Genomic DNA, 22,749 nt, shown 5'->3' with positions numbered 1-22,749 from the left:
CCAGCCAAACATCTGGAGCACCTTGGATGGACAGCGCACCATCCTCTGCCTCACCTACTTCAAAACAACTCCAGGAGCAGCTCGCTGGGGGATAGGGGGGGTCATCTCTCCAGCATCCCACTCTACCCTGACAGCCGGCCTAGCAGCATCTCAAATGAATGGGATATATTGACTGATATTTCCTCTCTGGTCTGAAGCTGTTGTCTGCATCAGTTTTGTATTGGCAAAATCCTTGATAGCTGCAGATGTTTGTGTACTTTTAAACTATATTCCTGTAACATGGGGATTAAGGGTGAGATAAAAAAACTGCATGATTTCCAAGAGACTTAGAGCAGATCCACACCAAACATTTAAAGCACATGATGTCTCCCAAAGAATTCTGGGAACTGTGGTTTCCCCTCCACAAATTCCCAGCACCCCTCACAAGCTTCATTTTTACATGTTCAAATCCAGTATTAAGAATGAATCCCAGCCGTGCTTCCAACCCACAGAAGCAAGGGGCATGAGGGAATGTGGCGGGCGAGAAGTGAAGCCTGGCATTTCTGACATGGGAGGGGCCCTGCTGCCACCTCATCATTTGGTGATCCAGCAGTTGCCTGAATCGTCATCAACGCTGTCCCCTCATTCACAACTCTGGGCCAACCACGTGGGCACCTGGGAGTTGTAGCTGCGTGGCAGAGAGCCTGCCTTGCATGCAGAAGGCCCCACAGTCAATCCCCAGTAGCATCTCCGGGTAGGGCTGAGAGAGATGCTGCAGAGTTGCTGCCAGTCAGTGTAGACAACAGAGCTAGGTGCCTCAACGGCCTGGCTCAGTACAGGAACAGCTTCCTAGGGTCCTATGAACTTTGTGGATCTGAGGAAGTGGATGTCCCAGTAAACAGGAGTGATGCAACTGGGTGCCATCGACCACCCAGAAAGCAGAGGAGCCCAACGGCAGAGTCTGAATGATTCTCATGTCCTCTGTCAGTGGCTGCTTCTCAGCACTGTGGCCTGGGCCACAAATAGGAAGTTCGTGAGTTGCAACCCCACCGTGGCTCTTGAAAGGTATGCAGCTGCACTGCCTGCCTGCCTGCCCGCCCGCCCTCCCTCTGGTGAACACAGTGTGATCTTGCCACCCTCCGGAGACTGCCCAGGCCGCTGTTGCACCCTCACAGGCGAAGGTGCTGGGATGGCTCAGATCCTCCTTGCTCATTCCGGCACCAGGCCTCACACCTTCAGGGTGTCAGCAAAAGACTTGCACCCAAGACAGGCATCAAGAGTCTAGTTTTTATTTTAGCAAACAGCATGTTCCTCATTTAATGGCTCTACACATTAACAATCAGATCATTCTTTGACATTTTCTTTCTTTAAAAAAGGGGAGGGGGACAAGTGACAAAATCTCCGGTTCATTTCTTTTCTTTAAAGAACAAGTTTCAAAAGTTGAATTCAAGAAGACCTTTAAAGTAAGCTTGGTTTTCAGGAGGCCAGAAAGACACTGTGGGGGAAAACTAAGCTAAAAAAATCCCAAACAAAACACATCGAGGCAACGAAGAAGGCATCTGAGGGGACCTCACCTGCTCCCTCCCCCACAATAACCTGGCATCCACCCTTTTCTGAGAAGACCTGCCTGCCCAGGGGACACCCCAGAAGGATAGAAAAGAAGGAGCCTCATTCAGAAAGCCGTTCCCAATGTCCCAGGGATCCGTTTCCACTTTCCAAAAATAGAAGAATCGTCTTTGCAACCTGTTTCAAAAGCCAAAAATGCCAAGCCAAGATAACCCTGTACAGATTAACTTCTTCTTTTTTAAGGAACAGTCCTATGTTACTGATGATTAGTTTTAGAGGGAAAAGAGTCAGGGAGAAAGACAGGGAGGGGGTGAGAAGGCACAGGGAACAGAACCTAGATCTAACGGAAAACGCTTGGCTTGTTAAGTTACACTTTGATTTTCTGGTTTTCCCCAATGCTTGAGAAGGAGGGGAAAGGAGGGGGAGGAGCCATGTTTAAGCATCAGAGCTACGCTATGAATTTGTGTGGTACTTTTAAAACAAGCACGTGGGATTCCCAGAGGCCCCTGGCCGCCCCCCAGCCGCCCCCCAGCCCACCGCCTGGGAGGGGGATGTTACTTTTTGGCTCTCAGGGACTTCCGCACGGTGGGCTTGCTCTTCTTGGCAGAGAGCTTCAGGTCCTTCCTTGCGCTCCTGGCTGAGGAGGGCTTCTTGGGGGCAGGGCTGTTGCCAGAGAGGTTCTTGACGGCCACGCGGGGGAGGGCCACTGGCTTGGATTTCTTGGCAGGGGCTCTGACCTTGGGAGGGGGCTTCGCATTTCCACGGTGTGCCACGGGGGCCTTGCGGGGCTTGGGCTTGGCCTCCCGCCGCTTCACCAGCGGAGGTGCCCTGTTCCGGGCCTTCGGTGGGGGCCGCTGCTGCACCCTGCCAAAGGAAGCACACAGACCTCAGGACAGGTGCTGCTGAGCCTGGCGCCCCCAGCTACCCTCAGGAGGCGGAGGGGGCTGCTGCCGCTGCCGCTGCTGTGGGGAAGACCCTCTGGCCCGCTCCCATCGATACCTTTTCTTTGGAGGTGGTGCTTCCTCTTCAGACTCCTCCTCCTCGGATTCCTCCTCCTCTTCCTCAGACTCCTCTTCCTCAGACTCCTCTTCCTCAGACTCCTCTTCCTCTTTCTGTTTCTCTGGGAACAGGACTCCGGGGCTGTGGGGGTGGGGTGGGGTGAATGTGTTTAAGTAAGTAAGTAAGTAAGTAAACTTTTATTTCTGAGTCGCCTATTTAACAAGAAAGAACCCCTCAGCCTCTGGGGTGGGGAAGAGAAGAGGGGCTCAATGGCAGCAGATCCCTGGCCTGGTAGGGTCAGAGTGTTCCCCGCTCCCCTAGAGGTCCGGGGCCCCCTGCTCCCAAGCGTTCAGAGCACTCCACACACTCACGCCAAGCCAGGCAGCGCCTTGCCATCGAGGGGGGGAGGGGGCTGCATACAGAAGAGGGGGGCTGCTCCTCCTCACCTGGGATAATAGGGGAAGCAGAGCTGGAAGGTGCCACTGAACCCCTTCCCAGAAATCTGCTCCATCCAGCCATACTTCTCACACTTCTGCAGGGTCCTCTTCAGCAGATGGACTTGGAGGGGGGAGAGAAAGGGGGCATCGTCATCAGGAGGGCTGGAGGGAAGAAGGGTTGGCTCTCCCCATTCAAGGGCACTGACGGCTCAAATCTCCCCCCCCCAACAGTCTCTTTTGCAAGCCTGTTTCTTGAGATTCTGACAAGCGCCCGCCTGGGGGTTGGGGGTTTCCAAGTCACCTCAGTGCTCACAGAACAAGGCGGTGGTGGCAGGGGTGAGGTTCTAGAGGGCAGGGCAGGCCAAACACTCCCAGGACTGGACCTCTGAGCACTCCAGTTCCTTCACCCCCCCAAGCTTCCTGAGAAGCTCATGGTCTCTTCCTCCTCCCCCACCCCTCCTGGGCACCCTGCTCCAGGGCTGAACTGCTGCAATATCATCTGGACGGTTCCCAAATCTACCTTCCAACAGTTCATGTTAAATGCCTCCCCCAACTCATCCCCTTTTCTGCCTTGGCCCGAACTTGCACCTGCTACCCTCTCCCTCCTCTCTAGACAAATAGGGAAACAATCTCTTTCAGCAAAGCAACTGGCTGGGGGCGGCGGAGTGGCATGGTGCCCTCTCTCTCTCTCTCTGACACTCTCAGTCTTCTTCCGAGTGTCGAGGGGGGGGCTGCTTCAAGAATTGCTCCCCTCCTAAAATGGCAGTGCAGAGTGAACGATCCTGCTTTGTTATTTAAGGAAAAAACCATCCAAGCACAGGCTGTGATCTAAGCAGCCCATGGACCTCTTGTGGCGGATGGAACAGGCCTCATTTAAATGATATCTAGAAGGGAACCCATGTGGATAATTGGGAGGTTTGGCTTCCATGAAGCCCTTAGTTCTTGCCCAGGCTTGGCCTCCTTTTCAAGAGCAGGATTTCTCTTGCACACACACAGAGGCCTGCACACAGTTTTTCTCAGCAGGGCCACTGCAAATATCACCATCAGCCTATTTTAAAATCAAAGAACTGGGAGGTGTAACCTGAGCTACAAGGACAACGTAATCATGGGGGGGGGGGAGAGAGTTGTGCAGGCATCTCCCTTGCTGCCTCTCTGCTTCTGCAGGGCAATCCCTGTCCTAGTTGCTCTTCCAAGCCACAACCTGAACCAGCTTTACCCCCAAGCCCTCCTCCCTGGAGGTCCACGGCCATGCAGTAGTCGAAAGAGGGGCAGAGGCCACGGCCTGGCAGGCCATGCCAAAGGGCTGCTTTGCTCTGCGCCAGAGATGGAGAACCTCTGACCCGTGGGCTTAATCCGGCCCACCAGACTTCTCCATTTAGCCCCCACACCTACCTGCGCTACACCCAGAGCCACATAGGGTGTCAGGTGCAGGGGGCCAGTAAAGGCAGGCCTTGGCTGAAAGGGGCTCTCTTGTGCCGTGGCACACAAGCGCTTCCCAACCAACACATCCTACCCTGGAAACTGGAGTTTGTCCCTGGGTGCTTCTCCAAGACGTATTTCTTCAGAGCAGTGGTGGAGCAGGTTTTGGGCTCGTTCATGGCCGCAATGGCGGAAAGGATGGCATCTTCCATCAGACTCCCACCCAGCAGGGGCTTTTCCCCAGATTTTTTCAGCTTTTAAGAAAACAAAAACAAAAACAAACAGGAAGTCAACAGGAGGAGGAGGAAGGAGGTCCCTCCAAGCGAGGCTTGGCCCCACCCTGCCCCCAAAGTCCTTCCCTCTCCTCAGCAGGCCAAAGGAAGGAGGAGGATATGGGGCAGCAAAGAAAGCTTGGCTCCCCACCTGGAATGTCCCAGAAGCTCCTTTGCCTGTGATCTGCTCCAGCTGGCCCTTTTCCACCGCTCTCTGCAGAGCGTTCTTCAGCAGCTGGGGTCTACAGGAGGGAAGCAATGAGGTTAAGACCAAGCGTGGATGGATCAACCTGCAGAGGAAGCAGGCCGAGGAGACACAGCGCCAGCCTCCCAGCTGCAGGAAGGAGAGAGCCTTATGCCCCTCACAGCCTGCCAAGAACACGGATGAAGATCTCAACGGAGGGATATCTATGGAAACAGCCTCTCTCCAAAAGAAGAGCGAGGCATCTTGCCTGGGCGTCTGGCTGATGCAGAGCTCTGGATGGCTCTTTGTTTAGAAAATCCTGCTCCATCTTGGGAAGGAAAAATGGGCCGGCTTGTCCAGAATCTACAGGTGAGCAGACCCTGAAGCTGAGCACAGACCCCCTGAGGATAACCTCTAGATCTAGACCACAAGTGGTCTCTAACTGGTCCCTGAAGTTTTTAAGTGCAGGTGCTGGGGGTTGAACCTGGGACTTACTGCAGGCAGAGCACCTGCCCTGCCACCGAGTTTATGGTCCCTTCCCTGAGTTTCAAAGCAGCTGTGGGGAATCTTTGGCCCTCTGGGTGTTCCTGAACTACATTTTCCACCAGCTCCAGCAAGCATGCCCAATGGCCAAGGATGATGGGAGTTGCAGTTCAGCAACATCTGGAGAGCCAAAGGTCCCCCACACCTGCTTTAAGGAAAGCTCACTTTTGCGTTTTTAAAGCCTGTTCCTCTATTCTGGCTGCAATGACAGGCCACTCTGCACATGCTCAGAAACAAACCCCAACGTACCAGTTCATATGAGTTATACCCAATGCTGCTCCTACTCCAAGTAGACCCACTGAAAATAATAGGCATGACTAACTTTGATCTGTTGATTTCAGTGTCTACTCTGAGTAGGACTTAGCTGGATACAAGCCATACCTCAGAGAGGGAGCCATTCTTTGGTGCGGATGCCGTCCCCTGGGCCAGGGCTGCCGATCAGTGGCAGAGCACCTGCTTGGCACGCAGGAGGTCCCACGGTCAATCTCGAATGGCATCTCCAGGCAGGGCTGGGAGAGAACCCTGCCTGAAATCCTGGAGAGCCACTGCCAGTCAGTGTGGGCGATACTGAGCTTGATGGGTCTGCCTCAGTCTAAGGGCTCCTGGCTGTGAGCAGGCTGGGCAGCCCTGCTCTTCCATCTTCTCCCCGTACCTGACATCCACCTTCAGCTTTGGGTAATACTGAGAGACGTATTTCTTGATCAGGCTGTAGGAAGCCTCTTTTGGCTCACAGAGGCGGGTGAAGGCCAGCGGGAGGATGTCTTCCAGCTTCAGCTGCTGCTCTGGGCCGGATGCCGACGAACTCCTCTGCAGAAGAGAGTGCAGAAGCGCTGGCTGAGAGACCCTCCACCTCCTGGGGCATTCCTCCAGGCAGGTGGAGGGAGGAGAGATGCGGCGAGGGGGTGTCTGGGAACAAACCTTTGCCAGAGTGAATATTTGTTTATCCCAATACATTTCTATCCCGGTTTCCTATACATTCTTCTCAAAGTGGCTGTAAATGCTAATAGCCACACCCACACCAAACATATAAAGTTTACGCTCCCACTCCCAAGAATCCTGGGAACTGTAGTCCCCCCCCCGAGCCACTATTCCCAGCACCCTTAGCAAACTGCAGTTTCACGGCTCTCCTTGTAAGGTCCTTCAGAGAATGGGACCGTCATGAGCAGATCAGGCTGCCCTTCCTGCCCCTTCCTTGGCTCTCTTGACACCTCAGGGAAGTAAAGTTTTATGGCTTCTTGGCATGGGCACATCGAAGTAAGAAGAGACCACAACAGGTTTACGAAATAAGATCCAAATAAAGGCACTGGTCTGTTTGCTTCGAACTGCCGCATCCTCAGGCTGATCTGATAGCAGCTGCCCAGGGTTGTCCCAGACAGGGTGGGGTGGGGAGAGAGGGGCCTTTCCTTCATCCCGCTGCCAGAGAGCCTTTCAACTGGAGCTACCGTGGAGGATTTGAACTTGGGACACAAAGTATGAGTTTTGCTACCTGAGCCCTACGTCTCTCCAAGCCCATCAGCCTTACCTTCCGATCCCTGGATTTGGAGGCCGTTTTCCCTGAGTTTGGAGCCACCACAAAGCTCCCAGAAGCTCCTTTTCCTTTCACCTAGCGCAGAGAAAGGGGGGAAAGGCACTTCAGGCCTTGGGGAAATGTTCCTAAAAGGAAAGGCAGTGCACAGAAAGAGCACCCCTGCTCTCCTCAGGCACCTGCCTCTCCCAAAGTGGTTGTGATGGTACACTTCATGCCTTGCATCCCTGTCCCGAGTCCTTGCGACTGGGTGGGCTCCAGAGAAATAAAAAAACGCTCCGCGCTGCAACTGGCAACGCCTCCTGAAATGCCCACAGCCGGTTTCGAACCGACAGGCGCCATCTGCCTCTCTTCACTTGGCCTGCAAGCTGCTGTCTGCAACCAGCTTCCAGGTGAAGCCATCTCCTGCCAATCTTATGGCCCGGAGCCCTCATCCTGCTACCGCTCTGCTCACCTGCCGAATGACTCCTCGCTCCAGCTCCCTCTTGAGAGCCTGCTTGAGGAGGTAGCCTCTCCTCTCCAGCTCCAGCGAAGGGTACTTGTTGATGATGTACTTCCGGATGGCGACGACCGATGCCCCGCCTTTCTGATAGCACGCCTAGAAGAGAACCCGCCCATTACCAGACTCCCAGTACACCTGCCTCTGAATATCAGTCGCTGGGCATCCCAAGTGCAGAGAGGGCTGCTGCTCTCGTGCTGAGGGCCTGCTGGTGGGCTTCTGCCTGGCCACTGTGAGAACAGGAGGCTGGACTAGAGGGGCCTAAGCAGCATCTTTCCAGGGTTTCAGATGGGGTTTTCACAGCCCTGCCTGGAGATACTGGAGGCTGAACCTGGCTCCTGCATGTCAAACATGTGCTCTTACCACAAACCTATGGCCCTTCCCTAAAAATAAAAAGATTCCAGTCTTGATGGTTCTGAAGAAAAAGGCCAATTTAAATGGGAAGCTGCCATATGTGGAGTCAGCTCAGCATCATCTACGGAGACACACAGTGGCTCTCCAGGGTTTCAGGCCCAGGAATTTAGAATCCTAGAATCATAGAGCGAGAAGGGGCCTATAAGGCCATCCAGTCCAACCCCCTGCTCAGCGCAGGAATCCAAATTAAAGCATCCCAACAGGTAGCTGTCCAGCTGCCTCTTGAAGGCCTCCAGTGTTGGAGAGCCCACTACCTCTCTAGGTAATTGGTTCCATTGTTGTACCGCTCTAACAGGAAGTTTTTCCTGATGTTCAGTTGAAATCTGGCTTCCTGCAACTTGAGCTCATTATTCCGTGTCCTGCACTCTGGGACGATCGAGAAGAGATCCCGGCCTTCCTCTGTGTGACAACCTTTCACGTACCTGAAGAGTGCTTTCATATCTCCCCTCAGTCTTCTCTTCTCCAGGCTAAACATGCCTAGTTCTTTCAGTCTCTCCTCATAGGACTTTGTTTCCAGTCCCCTGATTATTTCCCAGCCTTACTTGCAGAACCCTGGCTACTTATGACATGAGAGGTTGTAATGGCAGCAGTTGGCAATGGTAGAATGCAAGAATGAAGGGTCAGGATGAGTCCCCACTCTTCGTGACTCAAACTGGGATGTTCCACATGCTGCCTTCCTGAAGAGTGTGTGTATCAGTGTGGCACAGCCCATTGTGCTTCTGACAGTGTCCCAAATAAAGCCCTCTACAAAGAGTTTCTAAGGCTGCGTACACCATACATTTCAAGCACCTGACTTCCCTCAAAGAATCCTGGGAACTGTAGTCCCCCCCCAACAGAGCTACAATTCCTAGCATCCTTAACAAATTACAGTTCCCAGACTACAAACTTCTTTCGGGGAAATAATATGCTTTAAATGTATAGGGTGTACACAGCCTGTCTGAAGGACCTTCATTTAGGACATGAACAGACCCAATGGACAGGCGTCCAGGCGATAACCTGGCCCAAAGGCTGACTACTGATGGACTGCGGCCTTTTAGCTGAAGCATTTTTGCTGGTGTCAATTGACAGAACTAGCTGCATAACTGGGACTCTACTCCTGGGAAGTCAGAGAAAAAAGGCAAAGACAGGGACACACTGGGGGAGGGAGGGAGGGAGGGAGGAAAGCAGCAAACCACACACACACACTGCTTACCTTGATTGCCTCAATCAAAATGGCATCCATCTTGGGACGGGAGGAAGCGGCCATGTGTGTTTGCTTCTGTGCTCTGGCTAGCTGGCTGGCTGACAGGGTCGCCCAGGCAGGAATGGTCTTCTTGACTTTCTTCTCCTTTTCTTTAACGTGATCCTTCTCACTTTACGAAAAAGGGAAAAGGGAGAGATGCAGAACTCCAGCAGGAACCACAGAAGGCCAAAGACGTTCTGTGTGACTCAGGGGAGCTCTCAGGAGACTGGATTTCAGACAGATGGAACCAGGACACCAGAGGCTGCCTTACACAGAGCCACTCAGTTGCTCCACTCAACCCATTATTAATGTCACTCTTCTCCATCCTGTGGGTGGCAACTTGTGCTCAGTTGGCACCAAGGAGTGGTCCCTCCAGATGTTGCTGGACTGCAACTCCCATCATCACCCCTCATCTCCGTAACACTAGCACTTGTGGACATCCAATGAAGCTGAATGGTGGATGATTCAAGACACAGAAGAGGGTACTTCTTCACCCATTGCAGAGTTAAACTATGGAATTTGCTCCCACAAGTTCTTGCAATAGCCACCAATTTGTAATGTCCTTAAAAGAGGCAAATTCATGGCTATGCTCTCCCTCCGCTGTTGAAGGAAGTATGCCTCTGAGTGCCAGTTGCTGGAAACCGCAGAACAGTGCTCTTGCACTCAGGTCCTGGTTGGGGGCTTCCCTTTGGGGGCATCTGGCTGGCCACTGGGAGAACAGGAGGCTGGACTAGATGGCCCACGACATCAGGGCTCTTCTCACGTCCTTCTGCTATCCCTGGCCACTGGCCACGTTGGCTGGGGCTGATGGGAGCCGGAGGCCGATAGCTTTTGGAGAGCCACAGGTTAGCCAGCCCCAATCCAGAGCAACGCAAGTCCCTACTCATTCTCACCAAAGCACCTTTCACATCTGCCCCTGAGCACACCCACCCACCCCTCGCCCTGGACCTTACTCCTTCTTGGCTTCCTCGGCAGGCTTTGCGCCTCCCTTCTCCTCAGCTTCAGGCTCCTTTGGCGGATCTGCCTCGCTGGACGTGGCTGGCGGAGTCTCATTTTCTTGCTCCTCTACGGTGGAAGCGGATTCCTCTGAACTGACATCAGGATCTGAGAGGGAAGGGGGATGAAAAAGAAGGAGGCAGCCGCATGCAAGTTGCAGGAAAAGAAGAAAACACCCCGTTGCGGGGAAGAGTTTTGCACAAGAAGGGAGGGAGAGCAGGGGGAGATCTGCACAAGCAGCCTGGAAGACTCCTGCCCCAAGAAATGCCGCTCTGGTGATGTCGACATCCAGCCCAATGGACCACAAACCAGTGAGAAGACCTCCCCCCGATAGCCAGGGAAAGGGTGTCTGTACCTGGCTTGGCCTCCTCACTTTCAGCAGGCTTGCTTTTGGGAGGAGTTTCCCGAGAGGAAGAGTTCACAGCCCGGCGGATGGGCATGGTGCCGTCCTCAACTGTCTGGAAGGGAAACGGGGGAGAGAGCATCACAAGAAGCGGCTGGAGGGTGGGAAGGGCATGGGAGGGAGGGAGGGTGGGGAGAGAAGAGGCTCTCGAGGGGCCTCAAAGCCACGGAACCAGAGGAGACACCCGCAAAGCAGCCGCCATCATCCCACCGCATATATGTATTTCTTTTAACACCAGCCCATCTGAAGCAACTGTGCTCAGGCTCATTAGAGGAGGCTGCTGGCTCCGACTTCCTGCTTCCATTGAATTGTGCAGAGACACAGGATATATATACATTTTATATATATATATATATATATATATATATATATATATATATATATATATATATATATATATATATATATAGACTGCTGCTGTTAAGAAGGGGGGGAGCAAAGGGTCCCAGCAAGGGAGGGGAGGGGGTGTTGGACAGAGCCCCAGCTGAGATTCCTAGAAGCAGGATGGGGGTGAGGGAGGGACAGTAGAGCAGCCCTTGCGAAAGGCCAGTCCAAGGGCAAGCGTGGGGAAGGGCCAGCCCCTACCTCACTCAACTTGTCCAGGGGGGCTCCCGTTAAGAGTGGAAGCGCATTACGGTGGTGTGCGGGATCAGCTCCAGACAGATCGGTCGCCATTTAAATTAATGTCTAGCCCCAACGTGAGGGTAACCCTTTGGAGCCCCAGGTTTTAACCTCAAGGGGGGAGAGGACTTCCTAACAGAGACAACCTGAAGTGCAGAAAAGATTTGGTGGGAAGAAGGTTAACAAAAAACAAAACAAAACAAACGTCAGCTACATCCCTACCATTCTATGGAGTTAAAACAAAAGAAAAACACAAATTAACTAGTTACAGAGGTGGGGGGCCAGTGAAAGCCCATTTTGGTGGTCCAATGGAAAAGCTGAAAGCGCCTGACAGGTGCCCCCCCAGGCCAGAAGAGGACAATGCAAGGGAATGGGACCCCCCTCCACCAGCTGTCGTCCGAGACCCCTCACCCAGCACCCTACTGCCCAAGGATGGAAATGGGGGCCCAGGCAGAGCAACCCGTGCCCCCTGCAGAATGCCACCGGCTGGCATGTTGTGGAAGGGCAGCTACCTGAAGGCCCTCCGGACCATGGACAAACCCTTCCCCAATCCCCAAAACTTATTCTACGCAGAATGTTTAAAACATCTTCCATGTGAACTTGCAATGTTCACCCCTTGAGGCTTGAGGAGCCCAGAGTCTTGAGTGATCCCTAAATATGCCAATGGCCTACAGCAGGGTTTCCATTTTTACTGCAAAGCGCTTGTCCTCGTCTTCATCAAGCCATTTTAAGTGTCATGAACCTGCCATACCTTACCTTTCTTTGCTTCAGGTGGCTGAGGGCTCTCTTTGAAAACAAGCCCATCTGCCCGCCTGGCTTGACTCTCCCCCCCCTCCCAAAAAAAGAACACCTTCACAAAAAAGCAGTGGTAGAACCAGACAAGCTTTGCTCAGTTTCAGGGTGGGCAAGGAAAAAAACTGTTTGGAGTTTCAGCCATGCGCCCCCAAATCTCATTTCTTAAAGCAGATGAAATACGACACTCAGGGAGCCTAAGGTAAGATGCCTCCCCCCTGGCTAGCAGAGCCCCCTCTCCACCTGTAATAAAGCTGAAAACAGGGAATCCTCATTTTTCAGAATTATGACTTTTGGGGTAGGGTTAGGAGAGCAGCTCCCACAATTTGTAGTGTGGATGTGTGTGCAATGAGGGCAAGGCCCACAAGAGAATAAAAAGCAGCCAGGCTAAATGCAGGAAATGAAAAGCACAGATGTTCTAGGCCCACAACAGGGCAAAATCCCTACATTCTTTCTGGCCTCAGGCACCGATGGATGGAGGCTCAGGGTAATTTTACATCCCCTCAGGAGGGAGGTGAGGCAGCCTTTATGGAGCGATTGTGTTCCCAACAGAAGAAAGACAAACGGCCTTTCTGAAGAGGGTTCTAGCCAGGTGCTACTCAAGGCAAACGTAGGAAGACTATTTCAAATTTACTTCCCAACAGACATGGCGTCCTGCTGACTTTTCTAGATGCTTATTTCTGCCAGCAGAGAACAGAAAGGGATCTGGGAGGCTGAGGTGCTCCTTTGGCTCAGAGACTTTAGATGGGAGCTCAGGAGCACAGAGTCCCTTTGCTGGTATCATCAATGTGTGTGGATTTGCAAACCATACCTTCCCTCTTCCAAAAGCCGCCTTGGGTTTCTATCATGAAAAGAAATGTAATAAACAAATAAAAGAGTCAAGACCCAGAAAACTTTTTATTTAAAAATATTGTTGTTGTTGCCTCAGATAGGAATAACTGTGAATTACTATACCAAAGGTGCTCAACTGCTTAGGTGATTATGCAGTACTGCACTAAGATACGTTTTTATCAAATTTTGGACCATCTGTTTTAAAAATATGGGATGTAGACTTGAATCTGAGTCTGTATACACACCATACATTTGAAACACATTTTCCTCCCCAATGAATCCTGGAAACTGTAGCTTGTTAAAGGTACTGGGAACTGTAGCTCTGTGAGGGGTAAACTACAGTTCCCAATATTCTTTTGTGTGTATGGGGGAGGGAACAATGTGCTTTAAATGTCTGGTGTGTATACGTCCTTTCCTTAAACTGATGTTTTAAAAAATAAAGAAAAGCCAATGGAGCAGCTGGACGGAACTCAATTCTTGGTACACAACCATCTTTTCCTTCCCCCTGGCACGTGGAAACATACACCGCATTCTGCTTCGGGGTGAGACTCAAAATCTTGCACACTTTATTTTAAACCTTCTTTTATCCAAGTGGAAGTCTGCCCCTTAGCCTGCCTACTTTCCTAACCGGAAGTGAACATTTACATAAAATGTTCTGTAGCCTTTTGCATAAGTTGATGATACTACTGAGGCTCTGCTCTTGCTAATGCACCCATACACTATTTTTTTTAAAAAAGGAATGCTGCCCCTACAGAGAGCGTGCATAGAATCATAGAATAGTAGAGTTGGAAGGGGCCTATAGGCCCATCAAGTCCAACCCCCTGCTCAATGCAGGAATCCATGTTTGAATCTTGTCATGTAAGGCAATCCTGCAAGATACATTGTGCTGACTATCAACTGTGATGTTTTGCTGATATCTCCACAAAGCAGATTTGAAATCACAGAAGTTACTAACAAAGTTTCCCTGGGAGATTAAAACCTCTGCCACACATACACCCTCCCCACAAAGCAAGTGATATATACTATCCTTGGGGGAAAAATGGACCCCTGCTACTTGCAGTCTGAAAGCACTTTGTTCTGCTGACAGCAAGCCCACTCAGAAGCAAGCTCCACTGGGTTCAACTAGCATGCACAGTCAAGTGAAGTATGCAAGGACTCCAGCACTACACAGCTTTCTTAATCTGTCAAATTGTGGAACAGGCTAAATACATTGTGGTGTTGTAGTCAAGAGTCAGCTTATGATCAGGAAGACCCAGGTTCAAATCCCCACTCAGCCACTTGGGAAAACTATAGCCAGTTACATAACTCTCTTTCTAACCAACCTCACAGAGCTGTTGTGAGGATAACACTGGTGGTGGCGGTGGTGGTAAGAGACCAAGTGTAAGGGCCCTGAGCTCCTTGAAGGATAAAAACGCAATAAAAATAAATGGTAAAACTTGGATCTGCTCTTTCTGATATTGAACATCAGGCCCCTCTGACATCTTCCATGGCAAAGAGAAACCTGCACGGAGTAATTTAAGCACAGAAGTGAGTCAGCCTGCTCTTCAAATAAAGTTATACTTATGAATTCTTGCTGCACCATGAAGGCAATGGGTTATTTCATTAATGCATTTTTGGGCAGCAAAATGTTTGGAAAACAGCTATGAAAAACCAGTAATGAAAAGAATGCCATGAGCCCCAGTCTCCAAACTCAGTACTGGTGGTGGTGTGTGTTCTTCCTTGCCGATTGTCTCAGAGACGACTACCCTAAAGCAGCAATACACGGAGCACATGGACAGGATCATCATCTAGATGAGTTTCAAGCCACAAGCAAAAAAACTAGTATCATACAGAACATCCCAAAGACCCAAATCATCACCACGTTTGGCTAGAAGCTTTTACATGGAAAGATACGTGGAATATTTATAATGCAAAAGCTTCCAATCAAAACCAAGTGGCAAAGCAGCCATTGTTTCGGGAGCCTTTCACAGCAACAATAATAATGCAACCCAGCCTTTCCCCAACCTGGTGCCCTCCAAAAGTTTTGGGTTGGAGCTGGGGCTGATGGGAGTCGCAGTTTAAACCACCTGGAGGACACTAGGCTGAATTATGCCCTTGTCTTCCTTGCAACAAATGACAGCGTATATTTACAGGGTTAGCCAATGTGGTGCTTTCCAGATACTGCTGCACTCCCTGCTCCCGTTAGCCCCCGCCAGCCTGGCCAGCGATGCTGGGAGGTGCAGCCCAACCGCTGGAGCCCCACCAGCCTTCTTACTTACAGTCAGCTTGCCAGGTCCCTCCTCCTCAGTCTCAGCTTTACCCTTGCAGGGGAGAGGGGCAAACCCAGGATGAGTTGGCGGCTCCATCTGTCATGGTCTCTAGCTCCACCTACTGTTGGCCTCACTACCAGTCCCAACGGGCACCACTGTGGGCTGCCCTGGGATTATAAGCATCTCTGGTTAGGGAAGACCCACCTCTTTCTATAATGTGCTACAAGCACTGATTGGACTAAGGCTGCAGGTGCACCATGCATTTAATGCACATTTTGTTCCCTGGGAACTAAGATTGTATCCCATGCTCGCCCTACTCAGAGAAGACCCAATGCAGTTAATGGGCATGACTAACTAGGGCTTACTTGGATTTAATCCTGTCATTTGTTAAGTGTGCTGGGAATTGTATCTCTCTGTGTGTGCGTGTAAACTACGATTGCCAGGATGGGGGGGATCGTGGGGGGGGTCTCAAACGTGGTGCCTTGTAAGTGAATGGCATGGAGGGAGCAGCCCGCGATTTCTCAGCCGAGGAGGCTCATCTTCTGCATCCAGCTTGGAAGTCACTGGTCGGCCTTCGCTTTTCCTGTTGTTTCTGTCCGCAGGAGGGGGGGAGGTGTGTGTGTGAGAGAGAGAAGGGGTGGGGGCCGCTGCAAGGGTAGAGACACGCCCCCCTCGCCTGCCTTCCCTCTTTTACCCACCGGGGTGCAAGGAGCCCGAGGGTGCAGGGACTGTCGCGACGACAACGGCACTACCGCCTGCGGCGCATGGGAAGGCGCCCGGGCCCAGGCCGGAGGCTTGGCTTGGCCGGACGACGCAGCCCTCAAGGCCCCTCCGGGGAGGCGGGAGCAGCTGGGGCTCCCCCGTATTTGCATGCGATTAACATACGCAACTTTACTATGCAAACAGCCACACGCGACGTTATGTAAATCAGCGCACAGGCCCGTCGTCGTACCTCCCCCTCGCATGACCTTTGACCCCTCCTCCTCGCCGTGGCCCCGCCCGTCCGTCACTCACCGGCTCAGGGCCTCCTCTCCCCACCCACCTCTCGGAGCGCGAGACACAAAGTAGCGGCGGGCGGCGACGGGCCCCCCAACAGCGGCGGCGGCAACAGCACCGGCGGCGGCAGCGACGACGACGGCGGAACCGGAGGGAAAGCTGGGGCTCGGCGGAGGGCAGGAAAAGGCGGGTCTTGCACCGGCGGAGCACCAATGGCCAGCCGCGGGCGCCTTTCGAACGCGCGGCGGCGGCCAACCGGTGCCCCGGACGCGCGCATGCGCCAAGTAGCCTTGTGTTTTCTTCCCCCTCCCTCCGCAAAAATAAATAAATAAACCACACACCTCAGCTTCGAACAAAAACAAAAGCAGCGGCGGTGCTTGCGCATGCGCACCTAGTTGCAGGGGGAAGGGCCTGTTGTAGCAAGCCTCGTTGGGCGGGAAAGAAAAGATCGTGAGGCGATTTGTGGGGCGAGGGCGCGAGCGCTGTGGGATTTTACCTCAGGCGACGGGTGCCTCTCCCCCCCTCCCTCAGCTGGCCACGCCCCCTTCCCTTGCCCGAGAAGTGGGGAAGGTGGCGCCCCAGAAGGACTTTTTGTACATGATCAGGAGCCGCACACACGAGTGACGTAGCTCAAGGGCTGAACTAAACGAAGCTCGATGTTCAGAGGTGCCGACCAGGCTACCCCCTCAGAGCAGTGTGAAGCCGATGACAATAAAAAATGACAATAAAACAATACAACGATGCCAATAACACAGCCACCCCCCTTCATGGAGTTCCTGTGTACATCCTCAGAAGACATGTTTTACCTCTCCCACACGGAGCAAGGCCATAATAATAAATAATAATTCATTCAATGTATTCATAAAGCACCCAGGAACAGAGAAAGCAAGGTTTTTGGGGGGGGAAAGGTGACTCTCTGTACATGCTCAGGAGATAAAGGCAAGACAAAGATGCTGCGACGAGGGGGCCCCCCTTCCCCTCAAAAACAAACAAACACGGGCCTCTTGAACCCATAATGATAAGATAAACCTTACTCACCAAAACAGGATCTCTAAAGATTCTGGGAGATAAGAGTTTAAATGGTGCAGGAACTTCAGGCAAAAGGGGGGGAAAGGAGGCAGGCTCGTTTTTTACTTGATACTTAAAGGGCCTAGACCTGTTATTGGCAAGCAGGGAGGAGGAAAAAAGGTTCTGGGGCTGAAGTTTTGAGGCTTCCTGTAAGCCTCAAAGAGACACCTGCCACACCAGGCACAGGATTGTGCAATAAATAGTAAAAAACCAAACGAGCACACTTAAAAATAGTCCATGTACTTCAACCTCCATCATGTGGTTCTTGTTTTATATTAGTAAAAGCAAACCCATGAATTAATGCCTCTTACTCAACCACCCTTACAACAGCCCTGTAAAGCAGACCACTGTCAGCACCATCACAGGCTACGAGAGAATGGTTCTCACTATTCCTTCCCCTGCCCAGAAATAGAGAGCAGGACACAGTCTTGGTCCTGCAAAAGTTATACAAAGGAATAACACCCACCCCAATGTCCCTGAACATATGCAGAGTTTTTAAAGAAACATACTAAGCCAGTAGAGTGCCTCTTGCCAACGTGAGGCAGACAAGTCACAACTGCACCTGCGACAGGCCTGACTGATGTGATGGGGTGAGAAAGCCTTGGATGAAAGTCTCAAAAGGTTACGTATTATTTTTACATCAAGATGACAGCAGGCACTAAAAATATAAACCGTCCTCCTTTGGGGATGAGATCAAAACCCCACCAAAACCACCTTTTTGTTTCCTTCCCACGGTGGCCAACCAGAGGCCTAGACCCATTGAAATCAATGCCCGTCAACTTCAATGAGTCTGTTCTGTGTTGGCCTAGCATTGGATACAATCCAAACAGGACACAAAGGCAGCCGTCCTCCCTCCTTAGGTGAGATCATCGAGGCCTCCACCACCACAGACGCCACCGCCACTGGACAAGGCAGAATACTCAGCATCAGGTAGTAAGGTACACTGCATCTGAACATGGAGGCTGTATTTGTGGCTCAGCTTCTGGTGGAGCCATCTAAGAACACAGGAACTACTGTGCTGGGCCAGACCAGCACCTTGTCTCTGGGACTGGGGTCAGCCAGTTATAACACAGGAAACCCAGAAGCAGGGGGTGATAGAGAAGATACCTGAATATGCAAATAGCACCATCTTGCAAAGCAGGAAGCCAGTTCGCCACCGCGTTTGCAACAGAGATGACTGCGCCTTAACTCCCACCACACACCGACATTTAGTATCGTTCTTTTAACATTTCTAGCCTACTAGCTCTGCTCCCAAAGACGCAACATGGGTTTCAAAAACCACCTAACAGGCCATTGAATTCTACTCTAGTCTGCTTACTGACCCATCAATGACCATTAAAAGCAAACCCTTCCGCACCCAAATGAGTCAAACTTAGCAATGACCTCTTCCTTATGTTGTTTTACTTGCCGTGCGTTGGCCTCCTTTTTAGAGTTTGGCCAGCTTTGTCACTGTTAACATTTTTATGACTTGTTTTTTTACTTTTCAATGCTTGTAAGCCACACTCAAGCACTCTTCACAGTGCAAGGGCAAAATGCACACGTTACAATGTTAGTAAGGACATGAGACCTGCTGGATCAGTCCGAAGATCCATTCCAGCCTCCTGTTCCCACCGCAGCCAACCAGATGCCCCAAAGGGAAGCCCGCCAACAGGACCTGAGTGCAAGAGCAACTCTTCCCACTTGGGATTCCCAGCAACTGATATTCAGACGCATGCTGTCACTGACTTTGGAGGCAGAACATAGTCATTGTGGCTAGTAGCCATTGCTAACCGCCGCCTCCTCCTTGAATTTGTCTAATCCTCTTTTAAAGCCATCCAAGTCGGTGGCCACCGCCACATCTTGAGGGAGCAAAAAGTACCAGTTCCAGTTTTCTGGATTCTGCTATTACAAGGCAAAAAAACTCTCTCTATCCACTTTCTTCACCACATGCCTAATTTTATACACCTCCTTAATTTCCCTCATACGTCATTTTTCTAAACAAAATAGCCCAAAATGTAGCTTTCCTTCCTAGGCGAGTTGGTCCAGCCACCCTGATCCTTTTGGCTGTCCATTTCTGCATCTTCTGCAGAATAGATAAATAAATCTGCATTAAAAAGGCTCCCCCAAAAATACAAAATCTCCAACTTCTGCTCAAGATGGCACCTGTCACTGTCACCCTTGCTTCAGCCAAGGCAGGAAATGTAAACACACATCATGGGAAAAGCCTAGCCAGATATCCTGCGAACATGGAGAAGTATCCAGTGCTAATAATACTCAAGAGTATACCCATTTAAATTAATGAGCACAACCAAATTAGGTCTAAATGAGTTCAATGTGTCTGGTCTAAGTAAACTTATGACAACCTGTGATTTTGTTAGCCAAAAAGGAATGCCCAACTTTTCTCATTACTACTTCTCCATAGTGCTAGTTTTGCTAAAACTCTGCAAACGCTTTGGATCATTCCCCCTTCCGTACATGTAGAAATGCCGTCTGACTCCTTCATAAAATCTGTGGCCCTCCCAAAGTTGCTGAACTGCACCTCCTATCATCCTGACCTTTGGAGAATGCTGGCTGGGCCTGCTGGGGGTTGGGAGTTCACATCATCGGGCAAGCCAAAAGGTTTCTCATCGCGGTTCAGTGCACAAGATCAGCTCTGCCTGTTTCCAGCAAGATTTGTAAAGGAAGCAGCTTCTGCTTTCATCTTCATAGTAATGAAGGCACCTTCTGTTTTAACTTTTAAATGCCTGCTGAAAACCGCCAAGCTTATGCAGGTAAATTAAGAGTATGTCTTTTTGCAAGTTGACCTTTTGTTTCCTTTGTATTTTTAATGTTTTTATTGTATGGTTGTTGCTTTTCTTAACTTGTAAACCTCTTTGAAGTGTTTTAACGAAATAGCGGTATACAAATGTATTTATAAATAAATTATAAAAATGAAGAGTTAGTCCAGAATGCTAGGCACAGTGGGATTTCTTTGGGGGCGGGGGATAAGGCCCAGATGTTCATGATGGTCCTGTTGACTTCCGTGCCATTGGGTCAAACAAGTTTCTTGCAGAACCATTAAAAAAAGGAAACCCAGGAACCTTACTGACCCCAAAGCCCCCTCCCCAGGTCATTTTTGCTAAGCCAAACCTCAGAAATGCAGGCTTTAGCCAGCCAGTGTTGGTAGCATTTGGCCTGCAATTCTATATACTCTGTTCAGTTCCCTCTCTCAATTCTTGTTTCCTCCAGACCAGCTTTCCTTTGGCCTGAAAACGCTTAAAACAAAATGGTGGGAGGTATGTTAAGTCACTGCCATGTCAACTAAGTCAACTCTGTCAACTTCTAAAACACCCCTAAATGAACAGCTGTAAGTGTTTGAACGTAGCTGTGGCTTACTTAAATCCTATCACAGCAAGAACCGCAGGCACCATTTCTAGCTTCTCGTTTATACATGAATAGCCACATGCCTGTAATACTCTTTTGCATGCGAGGAAGCTGCCTTGGCCAGTCAAGCCAGGGTCCTGAAGCAAGCCTGACCATGTGGGAAACCAACCGCTTTAGCTGCACTGACACCACTGAGGGCCTTGCAAGTCTTGAACCAGAAATGCAATTGCTTCGGAAACATGAAGTTCTAAATATGGAACATGGGAATCTGCCTTATGCTACAGAAAAGGCCCTTGCTCTACCTAGCTCAGTATTGCCTAGCCTACCCTACACTGACTGGCAGTCGCTCTGGGGTTTCAGAGAGAGGGTGTTGCTCAATCCTACCTGGAGATGCTGCCAGGGAATAAAGCTGGGGCCCTTTGTACACAACGCAGGTGCTCTGCTGTTGAGCTGCATCTCTTCCCCAGGTGCAGAGTCAACTTTGGGATCGACTGAACAGCACAGGAGTGTACTTAACATCACAGACTATCAAATGACATCGTTTTGGGGTCCAGATTGCTTGATCAGTCCTGGGAGTCTTTCACTGGAAGCAGGCAGACAAGGCTTACCGCTTATGAAGCAGAACCCCCTCCTCCCCAAAAACACGCACGTTAGTTTCAACTAAGGCTTATTTCTGTACGCAGGCCTTGCCTTGTGCATCTATGGAATGGGTTTAGAACTAGGGCGTAGTAGCTCCTCGGACATACAGCCATAGATTTCTAGTAAAATGAAATTTTGCCTGTAATATCCAAGCAACATGCTTACAAGCGAATTGTTTCCAAATCTACTGATGGGGAAAATGAATGCCACATAATATACAGAATTACAAGCAAAGGCTAACTGTTCACAGTCATGCTGGGTCTGAGTGGAGCATCTCTTCCAACAAAAAGGAACATTTATCTCAGTTCACTTTGTATACAATTTCCTGAGCCATGCTCCCCAACTCTTAGCCAGTGGGCACAATTCTGTAGTCTTGGAATGCAGCACAGAACAGCAGTCCGTAACAGAGTACCTTTGCAGTTGGAATGTAAAAAAACCCCCTCAACCAAAGATGTGTATGAAATAATACTACTGAGATTATCATGGCTTCAAAGCTCTAGCAAGATCAGAAACTACATATAACTCTCAGGATAATTACCTTGTCATACTTAGTAATTAATACTTCTCTAAAAAAATCAGTACACTGCTGAACTGACTTAAATAAATATTTTGCAATGATTGTTGCAAGCTTTTAGCTGGATATTATTCCAATTGCTGATGTAGCTTCCTAACAGGGATATTTCAACCCAAGAAAGTAACTAAGTTCTGCACAGCCTGAGAGACAGCACTCTATTCCAGACGCTGTTGTTGCTCTGGAGTCTCCTCTGGGCTATGCTGACCAGGAGCTCCCTTGAATAGTAACAGGTTAAACAATTATGCCTTTCAGAGTAAGAGTGTCTAGTTCCTCTTACCTCCATTGACTTTACCATGAGAACACCTGCCAATGTCAGGCAGTACATGGTTGCCAGATTTACTGGAACAGTAAGTGTGGGAGTGAGGCAGGCACCTGTTCGCTCTCTAACAACGCTGTGAATATTAAAGGGAGCTTGATGATGTTACCGGTGAAAACATTCCTTTTCAGTTACTACTAGTTTCAACAACAATCAATTTGAATTATACTCATTGTCCATATGAAAGATCTAGTAATGTTTCTTTATGCTGCTGCAATAGGATTTTCATCCTATGGAAAGGCAGGCACCCTTGGCATGGTGACTACACCTTGCATGAAGGTGGGGCCAGAAACATTCAACATTCTTGCACCAAATGGTTTAAAAGACAAACAGGGAAAAACATATATATAATGAGAGAAGACCCTCTGTAGTCACCCAACACAGAATTCTCCTGAAACCCATTCCCCTCAGCCAGACTTGCTTTGAGGCATGTTCTGGGTAAGCCTGCCCTTGCAGACGAGGAGGGAATTGCCCTGATCACCCTCTCCAGCCCAATCTATGCTAAGGCACAGTTCCAGTTCTCAGTGATCGCATGCAAACACAGCAACCCCTTAACAAGCTAAGTAAAACGAGTGTTATTTTGCCATTTTTGCTTGGAATCACAGCGTACAACCATCCAGTCTTCAATGAAGCCATTGCAAAATGCATCCTGATGGGTAGATCATTAAGAGCAGATGAGCCATCCCAGTGAGAGCCAGCAGGTGGTTATCCCTGGGAGCTGAGAGAGATGGCGCACCACCTCACGCAGAACTGTCTCCATATGGCAGTGCTTCATGGAGGTGTCTTGGGATGCGCAGACAACAGCACCCTCCCCACAACTGGGTAAAACTCTTGCGTACAGATTCTGGTGCTATGAACCATTG

The 22,749-nt window shown here is 50.4% G+C and overlaps 1 protein-coding gene across 7 annotated transcripts; it reads right to left on the bottom strand.

The window, feature by feature from the left end:
* Positions 1-1,252: 1,252 nt before the first annotated feature.
* Positions 1,253-17,074, bottom strand: HP1BP3 (heterochromatin protein 1 binding protein 3). Of its 7 annotated transcripts, none has more exons than XM_061600881.1 (13): positions 15,966-16,053; positions 11,044-11,225; positions 10,411-10,513; positions 10,013-10,163; positions 9,030-9,189; positions 7,379-7,522; positions 6,922-7,002; positions 6,052-6,206; positions 4,824-4,914; positions 4,495-4,654; positions 2,991-3,102; positions 2,545-2,685; positions 1,253-2,409 (listed from the first exon to the last, which is right to left on the bottom strand). In XM_061600881.1, exons 2-13 carry the CDS (start codon positions 11,131-11,133, stop codon positions 2,100-2,102), a joined length of 1,698 nt encoding a protein of 565 aa, XP_061456865.1. In that variant the 5' UTR covers positions 11,134-11,225; positions 15,966-16,053; the 3' UTR covers positions 1,253-2,099. The 7 variants fall into 7 exon arrangements, with proteins under 7 accessions (XP_061456865.1, XP_061456866.1, XP_061456868.1 ...); XM_061600882.1 differs by having other exon boundaries at positions 15,994-16,018; XM_061600884.1 differs by lacking the exon at positions 15,966-16,053 and adding an exon at positions 15,650-15,674.
* Positions 17,075-22,749: the final 5,675 nt, after the last annotated feature.

The sequence above is a fragment of the Rhineura floridana genome, chromosome 18, assembly GCF_030035675.1.
Source record: "Rhineura floridana isolate rRhiFlo1 chromosome 18, rRhiFlo1.hap2, whole genome shotgun sequence".
In the NCBI taxonomy this organism is placed as follows: Eukaryota; Metazoa; Chordata; class Lepidosauria; order Squamata; family Rhineuridae; genus Rhineura; species Rhineura floridana.
This window is presented reverse-complemented; position numbering and strand designations above follow the sequence as displayed.

Bases quoted from the DNA above. Each gene is read 5' to 3' on its own strand.
- HP1BP3 (XM_061600881.1), bottom strand. From the start codon at position 11,133: ATGGCGACCGATCTGTCTGGAGCTGATCCCGCACACCACCGTAATGCG. The intron at 9,190-10,012 runs GTAAGGTCCAGG...TTTTTCGTAAAG, and splicing joins GCCGAGGAAGCCAAGAAGGA to TGAGAAGGATCACGTTAAAG. The intron at 2,410-2,544 runs GTATCGATGGGA...TTCCTTTGGCAG, and splicing joins GCACCACCTCCAAAGAAAAG to GGTGCAGCAGCGGCCCCCAC.